At 29.7% G+C, this 22,927-nt stretch overlaps 1 protein-coding gene across 1 annotated transcript in view; it reads left to right on the plus strand.

The window, feature by feature from the left end:
• Window positions 1-22,927, plus strand: part of LOC142327282 (5-oxoprolinase) — a 79,819-nt gene that overhangs the window by 5,919 nt on the left and 50,973 nt on the right. The window contains exon 2 of the mRNA XM_075370180.1: window positions 21,789-21,980. Coding sequence (XP_075226295.1) covers window positions 21,789-21,980 — 192 coding nt within the window. The remainder of the gene's footprint in view (window positions 1-21,788; window positions 21,981-22,927) is intronic.

Raw genomic sequence — 22,927 nt, forward strand, 5'->3', positions numbered from 1 at the left:
TTTAGCGTTATCAATTTCAGCGGTAGCGGTGGTGGTGACATTAGTTTTGGTTTATCGAGTTTTTTCCTTAATTTCTTGGACGGGTTCGATTATCGGCTTAAAGCGTTTAGCAACTATAGCATCTTCTTCGTTCAAACCCGTAACTTAAAAACATTTAAAACCCGTAACGTTTAAAAACTTTATTCGATGTTTTCGATTTCGACCGACTGTTTTTCCTTTTCAAATATAATGATTCTATAAAAAAACGTTTAAAATTCAAACGAATAGTATATTTGCGTTCGGTGTAGCATTGCAGCGGTCGATGCTGCGTTCAATCTACGATTAAAAATTTACGGACACAGTTTCTTTAACGACGCTTATTTTTATCGGAATCTTTATCGATAACCAGAAAACCTTACTGATTCTTGTTCCAAACTCGGTCGCATAAAGATTTAAAATCATCAATCAAACACAATACGTAATACATTTCATTTACAAATGTATTGTAAATTTAATTCGTCTTGTCAGAATAAAATTAGAAAATTACAATTGTCTCGTATCAGTATATGTTTGCGCTAAATAAAAACATTCTATTTTTTTATGGCGACCCCCGCGAAATATTCACCGATACTGCCTTGTTTTTCTTTGATCGAATGCGGTTGGGTCTCTTCCGGCGGTGGAACTTGAGTTTCGATGATCTTCTATACGACGGTTGAAAAAATGTTCAAATTTTTAAAGCGTTATTCGTTTTGATGAATTAAAAGATTGAAACTACGTTTCTCTTACCGTAGTTTGAGGGGCCGCATACGATGCATCTTGTAGTGTTTGGTAACAAAAGACCGTGTTTATTCCGTTTACAATTGCTGCACCCGAATGTTGCATTTGCGTTTATTATTGGGGAACGTTGTTTTCTGTTGTACTTCCTTCATTATATCTCTAATTGTGAAATTTTTATCTTTAAACTGTTAAGTAATAAGTGGTTAACACAAAAAACAACAAGTCGATAAACTTAAATTAACTTTACCGATCGGAAGTAACTTATAACGGCTTTTTGACATATCATCGTAAAATTGTTTTCCAAATATAGATTGGAATACATCATACTCATAACATTTATGTATTACATCGAAACATCCTAAATTATTATCGTGAATCTTTATTTTTATACGCATTCCATCCGCATAAGCAACTAAATCATCAACAAATTATGTAAACGAGTCGAGTAATTTTTTTAATTTCAGGCTGTACATATCTGTGAAAATTAAATGGATCTTCATCCGGAAAGAATGAATATTCAAAGTTAAATTGTAAAGGAAAATAATACAAACCGTCTTCACCGTCCGCTAATTCTTCACCGCCAATTTTATTATTACGAAGCTTCATATTATCTATCTATCTATCTATATATAAAAGCTACAAGTGGCGTTTCAATGAACTATTGATATTTACGACGATATAAAATACATGTAATTTTGTTTATTAATTTTTTCTACTCTTTCCCGCTAATATTAAATTTTGAAGTAAAAATAGCACGCCGATCGATTGTAACATTGTGGGGGGATCTATATATAAAAAATGAAAACGAAAATCAGTAAAATATTAATTCGACGACGTTACTTAAATTTATCCACGAATTGTAACTTTTAACGAAAATGAACCGTTTTACGTAGGCCTTGTCGCCTTTTCTTTTGATTATTTTCTCGATTCGGTGTACACCTATCCGTTTCGTTTTTTTGTGTTGATAAAAGCGACCTACTATCGATAAATTCATATGTAACGGAGCGTTACATATGAATTGATCGGTGTGTACCTTATGAATTTATATATTTCATCGGTCCGATTCGGCAAATAACCCTTTTCAAATGTCTATTTGCTTATGCGAACCGCATCGCCGACGTTGAATTTAATTTTAATCGGTTTCCTATTGTATTTTCCAGTACTTGCGATTTGTTTCTTTTGTTTACATCGGTTTAAATTTTGTTGCCGATTGCCGGTATTTTTGTACTCGTCTACTAATGCTTGCAGCATATCGACCCGCTTGTAGCTTTCCAGTTCTGTAAACTTTGTCTTCAACTACTGTTGACTATGGCCGCTTTTTTATCTGAAAATTTCGAATGACGGGTTATGTTGTACTGTTTCAACAACGCTTTAACATGTGGATTGTAAAATTCATTCCTCGATCCGTTTGGAAAAATTTCATTTTTCACTTTTCAAATATCGGTCGGAATGCGACTTCTACGTCCGTTTTTTTCTGTAACGGTGCAGCGTACGCGAATTTAGTAAAATAATCTATAACGGTCAACAAGTGTTTGTAACCCTTATTGAGACTGGAATAGGGAAGAATTACTACTAAATCCGCCTGGTACAGGTTGCCCAAACCTTTGATCTCGGTTTTTCTAGTTTGATAATTGCGCCTGGCCGACTTATGTAATTATTTCGCTAATCGGCTTTAATCGGCATCGTATTAGTAGAAGAAAAAAATTATCATATTCAAAGAATGTTATTCCTGAATTCAATCCAATTATAACTTATTAAACTCCTTTTCGTGTAAACTATCCAGTTTCTGTTTTAAACTATCAATATCCATCAATGTATCAAAATGATAGTATCTTCTTTTAAATTCAGTCTCGGTAAATAAGATAGTAAAACTTTACATAAACGATTTCATAATTGGGATGTCTTTTTTAAATTTAATAAATGCATCTGCTAAAATTTCTATACTGGACCCGGATAGCGTAATATTTATAATAATCGTCCGGTTGTTTAAGAAAGACAGTTGTCTCTTTCATCATGTGTATATGGTGTGGCCGTAGTTTTAAGCCTCTACTTTATTGTTTAACTGACCGTTTTCAAATATATGATTTGAATTTTCACGTTCAAGTTTGTTATTTTCTTGTTGCAATTCTTCTAGTTTACATTTACGAATCGCAATTTCAATTGCAACAAAATTGTTTATTCTCATCATTTTGTTACGAAAATTTTCAAATACATCAACAGCAACATGATATCCAATTTCATATAGAAATCATGATAATCACCGAACATGCCAATTTTAAAATGATTCCAACCGTTTTATAATCTGATTCGGAGATGTTTTTTCTGTTTAAATCATCATAAAACTTTTGCGTTCTTGAGTGTTATTGATATGTTTTTAACTATTATTTGATATGCAAGAAAATTTTGTTTTCAACACTTCCATCGCCTATGTAATGTGATATGATTCGTATCCCCGCAGGTTGCGGAATACTACTGGTACATACGCTTCGTGTTTACAGTTTAAGTTGCAATTTTCATGTGCCGCGCCGATAAATTTACCGCTAGTATGAGATTGGTGTCACGCGATTCTCGCGGCCGAACTCGCCGCCACATATAACGCGTTCAGTGTCCTGTTGAAATTTTTTATCATCTTCTGCCGTCATAGTTAAGACTTTTTCAGTTAACAATTCCTATTCAAAAAATTCATATTTTTTCACATAAATCATGGAGGACGTTTTCAATTTCTTTAACGTCGCCCGCATGAGCTCTGTATAGATAGTTTCGTTTTTACTTCCTAATCGTTTTCATCGATTATAAAACACCAATGGTTTATGAATGTCTGTTTTAGTTGTGTAGTGCCAATTTTAGGATTCGCGATATGATTCGGTAAAAATAATAAATAAATAAATAAATATGATTCGGTAATAATAAATGACTCAAAATCAGCTTATTAACACAAGGTACGCCTAGCGTCGATTGATTTGTATACGATAATATTACCGCGTTTCTGTTGCTCTTCCATTCTAATACTCTGAACCTTTCCCTGTTTACAATTTTCAATATGTATTTCGAGTCTTTTTTTCTCTTCTGTTTCACGAGTCCGAGATTTAAAACAGTACAAGCATAGGGGCAGTGTTCAGATTTTCTACTGTTCTACTTTTTTCGCTTGAAATCTTAATTTATTTTATCACTAATACGCTCTGTACATGCGCAAAAGATCACTTTGATTGTCCTACAAAAATGAACTGTTTAATCCATAAATTTACTTTATTTTGTTGCGTTATATGAAATATTTTGCCTCGGATGTGAGCTTAAAAATTGATACATAAAGAATGAGACTGACAGCTGGAGAATCCCTGACTAATGATGATGTCATCAACAGTCAGTCAATCATAGATGTTATAAATAAAATACATTAAATAACGAACCACAGAAATTGGTGCAGAACCTAAACGTATATTTTCGATGAAGAATATGCGTTTAATGAGTAATTTATTAGTAAAAGAGTGGATTTCGCAGAAAAAATATGGTGAAAGAGGGGGGTTAAGTTCCAGCTTTCTCTAAAGTAAGGATGACTGTTTTTCATGCAGTACATGGACGTATGTTTCCGATGATGAATATGCGTTTAATGAGAAATTTATTAGCAAAAAAGTGGATTTACTGAAAAAATGTATGGTGAAAGAGGGGGGTTAAAAATTGGACGTTCCAGTTTTCTTTAAAGTAAGGATGACTGTTTTTGGTGCAGAACCTAGACTTATGTTTCCGATGATGAATATGCGTTTGTTGTTAAACTCATACAGTAAAAGAATGGAATTTGCTGAAAAATATGTTGATAGGAGAAGATTAAAGTTGATTTCTCTGAACGTAAGGATGACTGGGTTTTTTTTCAGAACCTTGATATAGTGTAATGATAAAATAAAACTACAAAGAACATGTCATAATCTGGTAGTCGATAATTCTAAAAAAAAATGCTAAAATTGTGTACAATCATTTCAACAGTAGATTAGGTGAGTATGGGGACGTCTGGTATGGGGCTGTCATTTTTGACAATTTCAATTCACTGTGTTCTTGTTGCAGCACATTACGAATCAGCTTCTTCGTTGTATTGCACTGCTGTACCATGCTCATTACATATGACTGAATTGTAGCAGTCACAATTTCCTACTTACATGGTTCCAATTTTTAAATAATATGTAAAAAAAGAATTTTATTGTACTTTTTTTACAATGAATTTTTTTTTTAGTTAATTGCTTTACAATAATCTTGGATAATTTTGTTTTCCTCTGAATTTTCTGTGCTTTTTTTAGTCACATTCTTAATGAAGTATTGCATTAAGAATGTAAAGGAGACAAGCCCCGGAGTGAAGAAGTAAAACATACTTCTTCACAACTACTGTTGTGAAGAAGTGAATGTTTTCCAACTCCATATGAATTAGACTGAAAATAACAAAAAATAGTTATTTTATTAACATTAATTTACTATTGGACTGAATGAAATACACATTGGCCATATTCAGATTAAAGAAATGAGGATAAATTTTGTTTGTAGGTTATTTTTTTTTCTAATTTAAGAAATGTTTATAACGGACTAATGGTTGATAGAATTTTATTTTCATAATTAAAATTAGGGACATAATTATAGGTGTGTTTTGGATTCTTTAATGTGAGTGAAAATATATTCAATCACAAGCTTACCAGAAATAGTGAATTGGTTTCCTGGATTTTTTTCAGAGAACCGAATTTATTATTATTCATAACCAGAATAATAATCAAACAGAAATATATGTAATTTCCAGTACAGGAAGAGATAGGTTTCACTCTATATCATGGTACAGATAAACGGTGAACATCAATCATTACCCTTATTAAAAGCAACTTGATGTCTGTTGTACGTAAGGATGTTATACGTACCAGAGATATAAAAAGATCAAGACAGATTGTATTAAGTAATAAATTAACGAAACTTTTTCTGTTATGAATCAATACATTGTTTACTAATTTGTAGAGAAATGGGTAAAATAAATCTTATGTCATCATTTAAATACTTAAGGGTTAGAGAACATAGTATAAGAATTTTATATATAAATATATATTGTTATTATGTTAAAGCCTTTGTTTTTAATGTAATTTTTAAAACTTACTACATTAGAAGGAACATCTAATCCAAACATGGCATTTTAAACACTTATATAGTTATCAAAATGTGAGGTTGAAATAACGATGGCACTCCAATTATTTGTGATTACGTAGGTGAAATTTTAAGAAAGTCGGCTTTCAAGCTTTAACACCTGTATATTTCATCAACAAAAATTTCTTAATTTATCACAAACTCTTTCCATAACTAATTGCTAACAATTATAACAACAATAAACAGTGATCATTTTTTAATAGTATATGATAAATGATTTTAAACAAGTTTTATCATTTTAATTATTAATAATTTACAAACGTTTCTGAGCTTCATACAATGAACAGAGTAAAATTAAAGAAAAAAAATTAATAAATGATTGTAAGATTCATATTTAGAGTCCAGTCTAATATTTTTTTAAAATTAAATTTACAACAATGAAAAATCATTACCAGTGTTTTCAATGAGCTTGAGCATGGGAGCATGGTTATAAGTGAAAAATAATTCAGGTAATTCCATTATTGGGTGAGAAATAAAAGTAAAGTTTTAACAGCAGAGAGTGCAACTTATTTCACAACGTCACTTTCAGCTTAGTATGCTTAGCAAATGGATTTTTTTCAATAATTTCATTAGTATTTTAATGCAACAACCGATTTGAGGTTTACTTATGTTAACACTTATTTTCAATTAACCATAAACTTTTTTTTTTTTTTTTGATAATCAGTGAAACAAATTGCCTTTATTTTCATTCTTTTCATTTTTTTTTTCTATTTTTTTTATTGTATTCAGTAAATTATTAATTTATTGCAATACTGAGTGATATACAAAGACAGACAAAACAAAGGTTTGGTACACTAAGGGTATAGGTTACTTCATCTTAAATCAAGCAGTGGAAAGAAATAATATTACTAAACAAAACTACAAAATATTGGCTTTAAAATTTAGCTTTCTACACTAAATTCATAATAAGTTTCTGTTAAATATATCAATATCTGGCCATTCTCTCTCCATTTATTAATTTTTTTTTTTAATAAATAAAATCATTGTACAGCAGGCTAACCAGTTCAATCATTTTTTGACGTCATTTAGGAACCAAAAAGAATAACTAGTATGCGTTTTAGCAAAAATGTTTCAAGCAATAAATATTGAAAAAAATAGTAATGTACACTCTTTTGTTTGAAATTTAAAGGGGTTCTTCTCTTTTCTCAATTAAGATTTTTACAAGATAACATTTTTTAATAAATAATTAATAAAACGTTTTTGGAACTTCAACTTAGGGGTTAGTTTTGGATAATAAATGCATTATGGTACTCTGATAGTTTCACCTGTACATACAATCACCCAAATGATATTTGTTAATCCTAGTTCAGTCATTTCCTAGGTAAAAAATTTAAATGCCATTTCATTAACTGTTTTTCTTATATTATTTACTTTTTGATCAATAAATTTACTAATTTTTTAATATCACAATATTTAGTTTTTTGACCATAAAATACCTTTTAAAAATATTCTCTTAACTTAGTTAGGCATTGTTAGTATGTTGAGGGCATGTTTATAGTATGGGAGACTTTACTATAGATTTACTTCATAATTTAATTTGATGTTAAAGTTAAAATTTGTAATGAGTTTTATAACTGACAAAATAATATATATGAGAATAACTTATCTTATCACATGTTCTCATGTGAGGATTAGCTTGAAAAATCTTGTCTTTTTGGACAATGAACAATAACAATTTTTCTTTGTAGATAATGCTACAATGACTGGTATAAAAAGACACAGAGCAAACAACTTGTACACCAAGGCTATAACTTCACCTAAAAAGAAGAAATTATAAGAAATTAGATACTTGTATTATATAATGAAAGCTTAAAAAATATTTGCTCAAATATTATATTTCTGTTATTTATTTCAATTTTTCTCCATTATCTCAATTATAATTATTATATTATTTGTTCAAGATTAATTACTAACAGGATATTTAGTGATGCGTGGTTAACAACGTTGTGTTCCGTATAGCCTCCTCTTTAAGAACATCTTCTTGGATTATTGACATCTCGTTCAGTTATCGTGTTATTGCAATTTGGGTGCAACCTGTTTATGTGTTAGTACCGATTTTTGTAATGTGGGATTTTCAGGAGCAATGATACAACTTGAATTTTGTGTGAAACTGGGGAAAACTTTCTCAGAAACGTTTCAACTTTTGAAACAAGGTTACGGAAATGATGCTCTGGGTTGTACGCAGTGTTGCGAATGGTTTTTACGATTTAAAACTGGTCGTATGTCATTTGAATATGACCCTCAACCAGGAAGGCCATTGACTTTATCTGATGGCATGCATGTTCAGAAAATCAACGATCTGGTGCATGCAGCATCTTGATTGGATCATGCCATGACATTATGACTGAAAACCTGAACATTCATGAAGTTGCAGCAATGTTTGTTTCTTGTTTGATGACTGAGCAGTAGAAAGAACATCGGACAGACATTTGTCTACAACATCTTGTACAAGCAGTTGGTGATGAAACATTCATGCAAAGGATTATAAAAGGAGATGAAATCTTGATTTATAACTACGACATTGAGACAGAGATTCAATTATTCCAATGGACTGGCAAAGCATCTCCACGCCCCAAGAAAGCACATCAGTTTCGATCCAGTATCTAAGTAATGCTTTCTGTTTTTTCTCGATTTTAATGGAATTTTCACTTTCAATTCTAACCTCAAGGTGAAACAGTGAATAACGCGTACTATCAAGCCATTTCACAACAGTTACGTGAAAAATTTGCACAAAGTGCCCAGAATTGTAGCAAGACAACTCATGGCTGCTTCACTTTGACAATGCATTTGCACACATAGGTTTTTCAGTTCATCATTTTTGTGCCAAAAATCGGATGACTGTCCTTCCTCAGCCTTCCTACTCGTCAAACCTGACTCCTTGCAATTTTTTCTTATTTCAAAAATTAATGTCAGTAATGAAATGATGCTGTTTTAAGACTACTGATGACATTAAAGCAAATTCTTCATGGACCTTATAGACCATCTCAAATGAAGCTATCTTGGACTTTATCACAAAGTGGAAACATCACTGGAAAAAATGTGTTTGTAGGGTAGGGGAGTACTTTGAGCAGGACAAAGACCAGTAGTCCATAAAATTAATAAAATAAAAATTAAAAAAAAAATTTCTTTTGCTTTCTGAAAGACCTCGTTCAATTTGAATATAAATAACTTGCTTTTAAAATTGTCTGTAAAGAAACTTTAATAAATAGATTAATTTGAAAAAAAAGATGTTGCTTCAACTGATAATCTACATGAATTTAAGCAGTTAAGAAGGTAGTAATTACAGAATCTTTGGTCAGAAATTAAATGCACATAAATAATTAAAATATAATGACAAATGTTGTACCATTACAATATAAATGTAGGTAATAAGATACGGGCAGGGTTATGTTTAATTGTAGTAAAAATTGCACTGAATTTACACATTATTAATTGCACATAATTTATCATCATTTTAATCAATAATTAAGCAATATCTCTCAGCTTCATAGGAGTAACAGACTAAAATTAAAGAAAAAGATTTTAACAAATGATTTTTATACTCATATTTAGAGATGAATGTAATATTTTTAAGTAAATTATATTTCACCAGTATTTTCAATGAGCTTGAGGATGGTTATAAGTGAAATATAATTCAGGTAATTCCTTTATTTGGTGAGTAATGAAAATAGAGTTTTAACAGCGGAGAATGCGACCTATTTCACAGCGTCACTTTCAGTGTAGTATGCTTAGCAATTGGATTTTTTGCAATTATTTAATTAGTATTTTAATGTAATTGATTTGAGGTTTACTTACGTTAACATTTATTCCCATTTAAGCATCATCTTGAAACATCATCATCATTTTTGTTGATCATCAGTGAAACAAATTGCCTTTGTATATTGCCTTTTGTAAATTGCCTTTTGTGTAATTGCCTTTGAATATTTTCATTTTTTTTATATTCAGTAAATACACAAAGGCTGTAGGTAGCTTCATCTGAAATAAGCAAGGGCATGAAATTAGATTGTTGTATTACAAAATATTGGCTTTAAAATTTACCTTTCTTCAGTAAATTCATAATAAGTTTCTGTTAAATATTTCAATAGCTGGCTATTCTCTCTCCATTTATTAAATTTTTTTCAATAACTAAAATCGTTTTCCAGCAGGATAACCAATTTAATAATTTTTTTTGACATTTATTCATTCAGGAACCAAAAAAAATTACATAGTGTGCATTTTAGTAAAAGTGTTTCAAACAATAAATATTGAAGGAAATAGTTATGTACACAATTTTGTTTGACATTTAAAGGGGTTCTTCTCTTCTACCAATTACGATTTTTACATGAGAACCTAATCATCTATTTTTCATTTTTTAATAAAGTATTTAATAAAGCTTTTTTTGGAACTTCAATTTTTGGTTTGCTCTGGATAATAAATACATTCTGGTACTTTGATTGTTTCACCTGTAAATTTACTCACCCTAATGATATTTGTTGATTGTATTTCAGTCATTTCACAGATAGGGAGTCTGATCGCCAGTTCTTTTAACTCTTTCTTAAATTTACTCAAATTATTTACTTTTTGATCAATAAATCTATTAATATTAAAATATTTAGTTTTCTTACCATAAAAAACTTTATAAAAATTATCTCAAGTTAGTTAGGCATCGTTAATAGGTTGAAAACATATTTATGGTATGGGAGCCTATGATACTTATTTTACAAAATGTATGTTTAGATATTTTCTTTTAGATGAATAAATTTCTTCAGTTTTCAGTATCACACTATCTAGTTTTCTAAATGTATAAACCTTTTTAAAAATAATCTCCTAAGGCTTGTTTACAGTATGGGAATCTTTATTGTGATTTACATTATGATCTAATTTGCTAGTACGGTTAAAATTTTGAATTAGTATTATGACTGAAAATCTATCTTCTCTACTAAAGGACATTTGTATGCGTTCCTGTTCATGTTGTCTGTCAGTGTTCCCATCCCCCATAGCTTAGCAGCAGAAAGCACTGTTTACTAGTGGAATATTCTGATGCGTTAGTACATGTCTAGTGGTGGTCAGGTGTATAGTTTTTTTATATCGAAAAATTCTGATATATTTTTCTGTTTAAGATTAGGTGAAGTATTTGCTCGCCCTTACAAAGAAAGATAAAGTGTAATTTATGTCATGAAGTTAATCTAATGATAAGGTTATACAATTCAATTATTAAATTATATAATTAAACTATATGTCATTGTTAAATTATTCTTTCAGTAATTAAAAGAAATCGATGATCATACTATTATTTCGGTAGTATTTGATTCTAAGATTGTCACGTTAAATATATATAAAATGCTGTGAAAAAGTTAAATTACATCTTGAATTTTCATATTTCTGTCTTTCCTGGCAGGAAGGATAGAAATGAAGATTGTTGACCACACTTGGATTTTGCAATTTGGATTGTGTAACCGGTAAACTAATAAAGATTTTGAAAAGTTTGTTAAGTGGAGTTGTGTTGGTGTAATTTGTAAAAGTAAATTTATAAATGAAAGAGCCAAAAAGAGAATTAAGTTTAATTATATTTCTAATCAACAGTATATTTTTTTAGCTTTGTTTGGTTTTGCAAACGATCTATCAATATTATGGATTGCGAAAAGTTAAAATTTACGGAGGTTTCAGTCGGTTTTCTCTCCAATACAGATGTTAAAAAATACTGCATTTCTTAAGTAATATTTAAAGAAATAAAGTAATGATAAAACGGTGTTTCTAATTTTAAATAATGAGTTTATTAAATGCCATTTGTAATATATACTATGCAAATAATTAATATTTAAGTTTGAAAACAGCTAACATTGTAAGCGCAACAGAGATAGAATATAACATTACATGATATCTTTTATCGAAAACTTTCTTTCTTTTCTGTCTACCCGTACAATTTTTATTGACATTTTTAAACTATTTACTTTAAAGATAACAGAACACTAACCGCACAAAGTTCTCCAACTTTTACAATTAGACCAAATACATTCTAAACTTAATCTTTCCTTACTTTCAGTAGAATTATATAACCTCATATTTTAATGGATTGTATACATCCTAAAAACTAAAAATCTCTTTTTTTCCGTATAGAAGTCAGATGTTTATCTCGGGGGAAAGAGTTAACCCGGTCATTGCAATTAAGAAATGAATTAATAATATTTTTCCAGGATAAACAAACGCCATTCTCAATGTTTTTACAGAAGAATATATGTTGCTGTTCGCTTACTTAGTTGATGTATTTTCGCATTTAAACGACTTGAATGATATAAATTTACAAGGAAGTAATAAAAACATTTTATTAATGTCAGACAAAGTTCATGCTTTCATTAAGAAGCACGATATCTAGATTTTTCGCCTTCAAAGTAAACATTTTCATGCTTCCATTCGTTATTATATTGGGAAACGTTTTGATGAAAAAGACTCTCTTATTCACCACACTTTGGTTAGCATGAAAATACATTTGCGCGAGCTAAAAATTCAGTCGGCCGAGTATTTTCCGGAAGATAAAAATGATTTCTCGAAAGACGGGTACTAACTCCATTTAGTGAAAACATTCTAGCAGCTGCTAAGTTACCAGTTGTAAGTCACGACCAGCTCATCGAAATGTCTGCCGATAAAACGTAACAACTACAATTCTCATCTGTAGATTTAGATTTTCATCCAGTTTTAGGTCGATCTTCCTGAGATAGTTGTGTTGATAATTATTCCAACGATTAAATTATATATGTAACATGAGCATTTAAACTCGGTTCAAAGTAATTTTACTAAAATATGATTACAAAAAAAATTGTTGTAACAGCTGTGTTTGGTACAGATGCTAGAACCTATCGTATCCAGATCGACGGATTGTACCATAACAGCAATGATTAACTTGAAATCGCGTACTGTTTATAACTTCTTATTCGTAACTCTATCCTCATTATACTTTCCCGTCTAGATAAGCTTATAAAAAAGCTACAGCTCTAGAAGGGAAAGTATTGTAATCGGTCCAATTTGGACATATGCGGTTTTCACAGAATCTTGACGCGTTGTCGTCTATGAAACCCAAAAAACCGGTTGGAAATTTTCCGGATGTTAATGTGCGTGTATAAGTGTGTGTGTTCGATGTTGGCCTTTAAACCACCTTATATCTCTAGAACTACTGGACCGATTTTGGCCAAACTTTGTCATATTACTTCTATATATGGGGCATTGGTGCTATTAAATTCTCAACTTTGGTAAAGAGGGGGGGGGGGCTGTAGAGCAGTCACCCTCAGTATCTCGAGATTTCGTCTAATTAAGGTCATATTATTCTTAGGCACATTTGTTAACAATAAAAAAAACCTTATTTTGCAAAATCGCACCTTCAACCCAAAAAAAATTGTTGTAGTCGACGGCTATGTTTTGACACAACATAACAGACGAACAGTATCACATAGCAGGGAAAGTTAGAACATAACGGGTGAACGGTAGAATTATATAAATTAATAGTATAAATAGTGTAAAAAATTAACTCGGTCTGGCTGGGTCTCGAACTCGCGGGTAGCCGCGAGGTTTAACACCTCGGTAGCTGGTATGGTCTATGGTCGGTAGCTGGTGGTAGACCAGCTACCGATCATAGAGGCAGAATTTTTTCTATGTAAGCAGTGAAATTACATTAGTTTAGTTAGAGCCGACAGTTGCCGCTAGTACTGCCACACTCACGCGAATTAAATACGTGTGCGCGCGCTATAGTTAGAATCGTTGAATTAAATAAACGAAAAAATATTTTATTTAAATGAAATGGTAAATATTTTTAATTAAGTTGTGTGTGTAAACTGTGAATCAGAAACAACTGTGTTGTCAGATTTTTTTTAAACTGAATTCTTAATTATTGTAACCAAACCAATAAGTTATTTATTCATATCTGAAAAAGAAAATGCTCCTTATATAAACATAGAAAGAAGAATAAAGTATAACTATTTTTTTATTAAGAAAATACAATTAAAAATTAATAATGTACAGTGTAAGCATATTTACGTATAGAGAAAATTAAGTTATCCTAGCTATACCGGGTGATATAAATATGGAAACAGTTTTGTTCTGCGTATCTGAGAGGTATTTGGCGGCAGAAAGAAATGGGGTTCTACATAGCAAAAAATATGCATTATGGTGGGTTTTTAATTTTTTTCCACCATCTTGGATCCGCCTGATTGAATCAAACTGAATTTTCTTAAAAAGGAAGGTGGACATATGAGACATGATTTCAATTTAAAATTTTACAAGAAAAACAAAGGTGAAACCCCTTTTACTGTAAATTCCATCGTTATCAAGTTATAAAGATTCAAATTTGCAATTACGGCAATGTTTTATTGTATTAACAATAAAACGAGATAAAATGCGCTGCATGAACAATTTTATTGCATTTTACATATATATTGCATACAGTAAAGGATTTTAAACAGGCTATAATATTGATAATAATAAACAATAACAAATAATTAACAATACAATAACAAACAACTATATCAACTAATATTATTTTCTAAATAAAAATTAACTTCCAGTGTTAATATCGGCTGATATTTGTTATTTATCGTAAATGAAAAAACTTAGCAGGAAATACTTTCTTAAAAAAATGTATTACAGATTTACTTGTGTAAATCAGATGTTAATTTACAACAATGCAGTTTGTATTATGTTGAAACAATGAAACTATTAGTTAATAAGTTCCAATTATTAGTTAATAAGTTAATTAGTTATATGAGGAGTTCCTCATTTCACCTTTTTACTTCAACATACTTGTAATGGTATTTTTTTCTGACAATCAGAGGTTAATAATTATTAATAAATCTATATATTTAAATTAAAAGAAAGTAAAAAAAAAATATATATATATATACATATATGAGGCCTAATTTGAACTGATGTGTGTATGGTTACGAATCCGACACGTTCTCATTTACACCATATAACTACTTGAGCGACGTGAAACAAAATTAATATATCAACTAATATAAAATGTTACGGTTATTTTTAGGGCCATTTTTCTTGAGTATAATTGAATTATACCATACTATACTTATAATATTACGTATAATATTTCCATACTATACTTATACCTATAGCCTATTCCATACTATACCCATATACTGATGGTGGAACAAACATTGCTCATTATTCTGAAATTTTACCTAAAGGTTTGAATGTCATTCTTTTGAAACCAAAGTACAGACGAGATGGGAGACCTACTGAAAATTTACAAACTGTAGTAACAAGTGTTGTAAATTCAGAATAAATATACAAAGACAAAAACCCTACAACATCATACTCATTTTAAACACATAAAAACATGTTAAAAATGTAAACTAAAAATTTAGTAATTTTTTCCAATTTTGTTTTTATTTTCATTGAATTTAATGAAAGAAAAAATATATATATTTATTTATATATATTTGATAATGAAATATGATAAGTGTGAATAGGTAACACTTACTTGGGAGTCCGAAATTACCGGGTATCAATGGGCTGAGGCCCAAACAAAACAGGAAGGTGTAAAAACCAATACAGGTAACACTTACTTGGTTCTCCATTTCTCCTGTATAAATACTGTACATAATTTTTTTTTATTTATCATTTGTTTTAGTCTACTTGATAATAAATATTACTATAAAATTTAGTTACCTTCTCCTGTTTTGTTTTTGTTCCTCTAGCACTGAGACGCAAAGTATACGTCCATCATGATGGTGCCCCTCCTCATTTCCCTTGTTGCTTTCCAGTTGCTTAAATTATTTCTCCGAGAAATGGATAGGTTGTGGAGGTTCACACTTCTTGCCACTAATATCTGTTCTAACACCTTTGTGTCTGTTCTAACACCTTTAGATTTTTGCATCTGGGGTAGATGAAAAATATTGTATACAAAACAAAAATAATTCTCCTGAGGAATTAATTTTCCACATTATGTATGCAGCTGAGCAAGTTAAGGACAGCCTGAAGAACTAAAAAAGCAACAAAAGCATGTGTTGAAAATGGCATGCTCGTTTTTTAACATTTATTGTAAACTGTTACTTATAATGCACTTTGGTCCAGGGTACTATTTCTAAATAACTTTTCTAACTTTTATTTGTTTTATTCAACTTATCTGGCTTCATTTTGTTCAGAATTAAATTCTCTACAAGTATTTTTTTAATATTTTATGTGTTTTTTACCCTTTTACAAAGTTATTGTACATCAAACATAAAAAAACAGATGTTTTAACTACAATTTATTGGTTTTGATCCCATATCTCTCAAAGACTATTGTAGATATGGTTCTGGGATCTATTTTATTCAATTTTTCAGATCAAAAACCATAAATCACTACTTCAGTCCCTTAATTAACAACCTAAAAATTTCAGTAGGACCTCATTTCACCAGGGTAGCTGAAATCTGAGCAAAATCTTTCACTAGCTTCTCAAACAAAGCATTTTAGGACATATGTTTATACATACTTTTTCAATTATTTTCATGAGTAGAATAGGTTATGAAAGTCTCAGGAGAACTTTGTGATACATTCTGTATACAGATTTTTCAGATAAATAGTACTAATTTTATTAACAATAATAAAAATTCATTATAAAGAAATTTTTTTTTTAATTTAGTAAAGTATTTATTAAAATTAGTATCAACAGCTAAGGTTAATCTAAATTAAGGTTAAGGATATAAAATAGTACAATGAACTATATTCACAATGAAATATATTGTAAAATGGATTTGTCACATTTATTGTGATTAATGTATAAATACAGTACGTTGTTGAATTTTATGGTACCTTTATGTAGGAAATAGTATTTATGAACTCACAATAAACCATATCTCATTTGACAGAACTAAAGTTATCAAGTTTAGAATCTCCTTTTCGATAATATAAAAGATTTGGCAATGTGGTTTGTTACAGTTACCTGAATAAATTTAACCTCATCATGTTAGAATTGGTACCCATGCATATGATACACTGGTGCCAGGGATTCTGATCTAATTCCACCAATGGTTAAAGGGAAACTACCCCACCCTATGCCCAATTTTCATAAAAAATTATTTGGCATTATTGCCACACATGCAGATTCACAAATTCAAATTTCATGAAGCAAAAATGGATGCCAAACGCACATTCACCTTCATACATATATGCACATAGACTTGCATAATTTTTTGAGTTAATTTTTTTTTTTTATATATATTTTGACCACAGAGACATCGAACATTGAAAAATGAAGAAATCCAGGTTTCCAAAATGTTAATAACTTATAATAATTTTCCAGTTTAGAATATACAGTTTAGCTGTTGGGAGGTAAAAATCTTTATGTTTAAACAAAGGGATACAGTTCCCATTCAAATTTAAAAATAAAGACTCCATTAAACGTTTGTAGATCATTTTATAAACATTCACTTCTATCCACATTATTTTTTTATGTATAACTTTTTTTTTGTAAATGCATCTTGATTAAATAAAAGCTTAAACAGATTTGGATTTTTTTTTGCAAACAGATTTGGATATTAAGTTGAGATATAAATAACACATATGATCTTAATTATATGTAAATAAGTTTATACCAAATTTCACAATTATATGTTAACCCATTCCAGAGATGTTTGTTAAAATGATTCAGTAATTCGTAAGTATTTTCATAATAATTAAATAACATTAATGTTTTTTATATACATGGTTCATTACACCAAATTTTATATGTGTTCTGCTCTTACATGTTTGCGTAATAATAGATATTTACCAATCAGATGCACGATGCACATACAAACACATCTATTCACACAGAATTGTGGCATTGTTGTTTATTTTGCATTTGTGGACTCTTCAGACTCTTTTTTTTCTTTTTTTTTTTGTTTAACCTCCAGAACCACCAAAAGTTATTACTTCAGATGAAACGTAGTCCTGTACAGTTTCAGGTCGCCATTCCTGAGAGTGAGGTTAATTGAAACCCAACCGCCAAAGAACGCTGGCATCCACAATCTAGTATTCAAATCGAACTGCAAAATGTGAAAAATTTCAAAAACCAGATATTCAAAATGTTGGCCCATTACAACCCTTTATTATACTATTTTACAGAATAACAAAGAATATACAAATTAAACACCTTTCTACAATAAGCAGAAAATAATATCTTATTAATAAAAATTAATTATGTACTTGTTAAATTAAAAAGCTTATAAATAATGTAGTGTGTAAACATCTTAATTTCCATGTGATAACCTTTATTACTGTCTATTTTTAACTGTCTGTATTTCATTTAACATCATTAAGATAAATGTTTTTTCTTATAGAAAAAAACTTAAAAGCATGATTAAATGACTAAGCAAAAATATTTTAAAACATAGTTTCATAAGTATTTTCAATACTTGTGTAAATAAATGTCTATATAATTATAAAACCAATGTTTTTGTTTAAAACAACATATCTTTAAAAAAAAAATAGTATAATAAATATTCATATACAAATAAATTTTGGTTTACTGCGTTAAATATGTTTCAGCCTTTTTTTATTGAGTAAAAAAATAGCGATTTTATTATAGCTTAATTTTGTTTTTAAAAAATTTATGTCATAACAAAATAGAATTTGAATTCTATTTTGGTTTTATTTTACCAAAAGAAAGACTTGTGTCATAAAAGGAAATATTATATTTGTATATATATATATATATATATGCATAAATCATCAGCTCAGTTGTTAGTTTCATCTGCACCAGTACTGCCTTTAGCTGTTACTCAAACCTTTGTCACCACTTCTTCTTTTTTGCATCATCCTCAAACAAAGGTTGGTGATCATCATGACTATTTTTACCTTATTCACAGCTGCTCTAAATAATTGATTTAATGTACAATTAAACCATTCTCTGAGGTTATGCAGTCATGATATTCTTCATCCCCCTACACTTCACTTTCCATCAATGTTTCCTTGCACGGTCACTCACAGAAGCCTATACCATTGTCCTCTCCGCACACGAGTAAAGTATTCCAGTTTGTGTGTATCTACAGTTGTTATTAAGTCTTTTTGATGTTGACATTTTACCAATGACCTCTTCATTTGGATCCTCTCTGTTCGGGACATTTATAACACTCTTTTGAATAATTACATCTCAAAGGCTTTGAATTATGATTTTATTAAAGGTAGACGCTTTTATTTCATAGATGAGAATTGAATATATATAAAACATTGTGTCATTCCAATCTTTAATTCATTGTTTAGGTGCTTTCAGCCGAAGTTTTTTATCTTATGAATGTATTGCGAGATGTTTCTATCCATGTCTTTATTTCTTTGGAGAGCACTTAATACCAAACCTAGAATTATGAATTATGTGGCTAACTCTTTTCCCCATTATAATCATATACTGTATCATGTACTGATAAGTGAGTTAGCTAGAATGAACATATATAGAATAGAAATAATTCAACCATACACTAATTACACTGATACACAAAAAAAAATGTTTAATGTTTATCTAAATGTGATACCAGTTTTTGAATTGCTTTTTTGTATATATTTCAGATCTGTAAATACAGTTTTTCTATCACCCTTAGTTTTAAATAAATTACACTTCAAATAAAATCAAGGGAAAATATAATTAAATTTTGTAAAATTTATAATTTTGCATGGCTATAGCTGTGTTAAGAGTGTTTTCGCTGATGTTTTTCTTTTATAAATAGCCTTGGGCACATCCTGAATTAATATCCAACAATAATTGGCTAGCATGTTAAGAATTACATTTCCCTTTATAACGGCTTTCCATCACTGAAATGTGTTGGTGGAAACGTTCACCGTGTTCGTCACTTATGTTTTCGAGGTTGTCCGGGAAAAAATCTGGATGTGAGTGGAGGAAATGTATCTTCAAAGACATGTTACATCCCATAGCTCTGTATGAAGTAAGAAGATGATTAACAATTTCATGGTAATTGTCAGATTTTTGTTTGCCAAGAATCTTTTGTAATCGTCTTTAAATGAAGCCCAAGCTGCACTTTCTACATTATTTAACATTGAATTAAATACATCATGTTTGACCAACTCTCTTATTTGAGGACCAACAAATATTCCTTCTTTAATTTTTCCTTCACTTGCATTCAGAAATTTCTGCCTGATTTACAAAAGTCCAGGACTATCCTTCTTCATTGCTTTTACAAAATTTTTCATTAGTCCTAGCTTGATATGGAGAGGGAGTAAAAGTATTCTTTTGGGTTCAACTAAGGGCTCATGAATAATATTTTTCCTGTTTGAAGTTAAGTTGTCTCGTTTCTTCCACTCTTTGGTAACAAAATGTTTATCGCTAGCTCGGCTGTCCCATTCGAAAAAAAAAAACACATGTACTTAGTATAGCCTAAGTGCAAGTCTAACAAAATAGTATAACTTTGAAATCACCACATATGTTCCAGCTATGTTCTTATAATTTATTTTTTTCAAGAGCGTCTTTCATCACATCATATGTCTCTTTCAAATTAATACCGTAAGTGATTGGTATTGAAGGATATTTGTTACCATTGTGTAGTAGAATCACTTTTAAACTATACTTGGACAAATCTATGAAAAGGTGCCAGTCCTCCGGTTTATGAGTTTGTCCTAAGTGCAACATAAGCTCATCAATATTTGTGCAATAAACCAAATTAAATTATTTTCATCAATAAAGTACTGAGAAAGTTCTTTTAGATGGTTTCAAAAGCCCAAAATTTTGGTATTTTTTGTAGTAAATTCCAACCTTGCAGTCTTGATCCTAACAGTTCAGCTTGATTTTTTGTTAAATTTAAATCCCTAACCAAGTCATTTAATTCACCTTGTGATGTTAATAATATCACAAGCTTATTGGAAGATAATTCAAAATAAAAATCATTGTTGTCTTCTTCAGTACTGCCTGATTCTTCATTGCTGCTTTCAAAACATACATATCATGATGTCTCAGGAACTGGAATAATATCACTGTGAGGTACAGGCCTGATTGCAGATTGCAATGAAGGATATTTTACAGTATGTTTAGATTTTTTAGAAACTCCAGACACACTTGTTAAACAAAAGTAACAGTTGGTTACATGATCCTTTGGATCACACCAAACCATAGGTACACCAAATGACAAAGCCTTCTGTGTACCTTTCAGCCATTCTCTTAAATATACAGAACAATTAGTGCATACTATATGAGGAGCCCACATCTTATCCTGATCACCAATTTTATACTGAAAGTATAAACGATATGCTTTTTTAATTAAAGGTGTAATGTTTTTTTCTATTTGATTTTATGGTAAATTTACCACATACATAACAAAAGGCATCCACATCATATACACAATTTCAAGGCATTATGACATTTCACTGATAACAAATTTAAGACAGCGATAAGACTGAACAAAATTAATTCATTTCTAAATCCAGTGCTTAATACATACAACACAGTTGTGTTTTCAGCTACATCACTCATCAGAATTAGAAATGATGTCATAATATTTGACTATGATATGATTTAATTATTTGTCTAGTATTGTTTATTTATAGCTTACAAATTATGTTAACAAAGTTAAAAAATAAAAAATGAGCTGACAAAATACAATATAGAAACTTAAAATTCTAACTATACGTTGAAAAACAAAAAAAATTGTTTAATAAAAATTTTTGAAAAATTTTTAAATGTGATAGAAAGAGAGTGGGTGATAGAAAGATTGTGAGTTCATATTAGTTTTCAGCATCAAAAAACAGATTAAAATCATGTATCGCATATTAGGAAACAAATGTTTATCAGTATTACCAATTGATTGCTTTCACATAAGAAAATTGTACACTGAAAAAAATGAATAAAGAACTTGTTAATATATATAAGAAAATATATATATATATATATATATATATATATATTTCTTTTTTTTTTAATTTAGGAAACTGGTATTCCAATGCCACAGTCACAGAAAATCGATGGAGACCTTATTGAATGGATCCGCATGGGAACTACTGTAGCCACAAATGCACTTCTTGAACGTAAAGGAGAAAGTATGGCTTTAGCTATTACAAAAGGATTCAAGGATCTTTTATACATCGGAAATCAGGCTCGACCAAAAATTTTTGATTTAGTAAGTAAATATTGTTGAATATGTGTTTATTTAATTCATATTCTTATAGTAATAACATTTTATAATAATTCTTGAATCTTAAATTTGTTGGGTGTAATGTGGACAGATATATTGGTTCTCACTGCAAATATAAGTATAATGATCCGCTGATTTGTTTTGCTTTGACTTAATAGATTTTACTGATTTTTTAAAAGGCTTCTAGTAGTTCAGTAGTTGGTTTCCTCCAGTTACATACCAATCTTTCTTAGACAATGCTGTTAATTGAATTCTAACAACCAAAATATTTTGTTTACATGGTAATTTGAATATTTGGTTGATGGGTTAGCTGTGTTAACATTTTGAACTTAGATTAGTGTAATAGTTTGCTATTATGAAATAGTAGCTAGTTTAATTAAATTATACAAAAAAAAATGTATTAGAACAAAGTATTTTAATGCAGAAACTTTCACTTTATCTAAAATGTCATACAGGTTTATTTAATCTGTTTGACTTTAGAGATGTCTAAAATCATCAAAACAGGGAAACATTCTAAAGAATTATAGTGATTTAAACAAAATTCTTCTAGCATGCAATAAAATTGGAATAAAGAGCTACCAAACAAAGACATATTAGATTCCCAGTTTATGATTGCTCAACCTATGACAAATTACTTTATGGTAACTTATAATCATTCCCTTAATTTATTAAATGTGATTGGTGGATCACACATTGAATATTTATGGTTGGCCATTTGTTTGCCTTTTCCAAAGTTTTATAATGTATTTTTATTACAATAAATTATTTTATTTATTAATAATTTAACTTGCTCTTTTTTATTCAAATAACTATCTTTTTGTTTGTAACAAATTGTCCTGTCATGTCTTGTAACCTCATCAGCAACAAACAACTTTGTGGGACTAAAACAGTGCTTTCAAATGTTAACATTTGTTTCTAGAAATACAATTCAA

The sequence above is a fragment of the Lycorma delicatula genome, chromosome 7, assembly GCF_047948215.1.
Source record: "Lycorma delicatula isolate Av1 chromosome 7, ASM4794821v1, whole genome shotgun sequence".
NCBI lineage: Eukaryota > Metazoa > Arthropoda > Insecta > Hemiptera > Fulgoridae > Lycorma > Lycorma delicatula.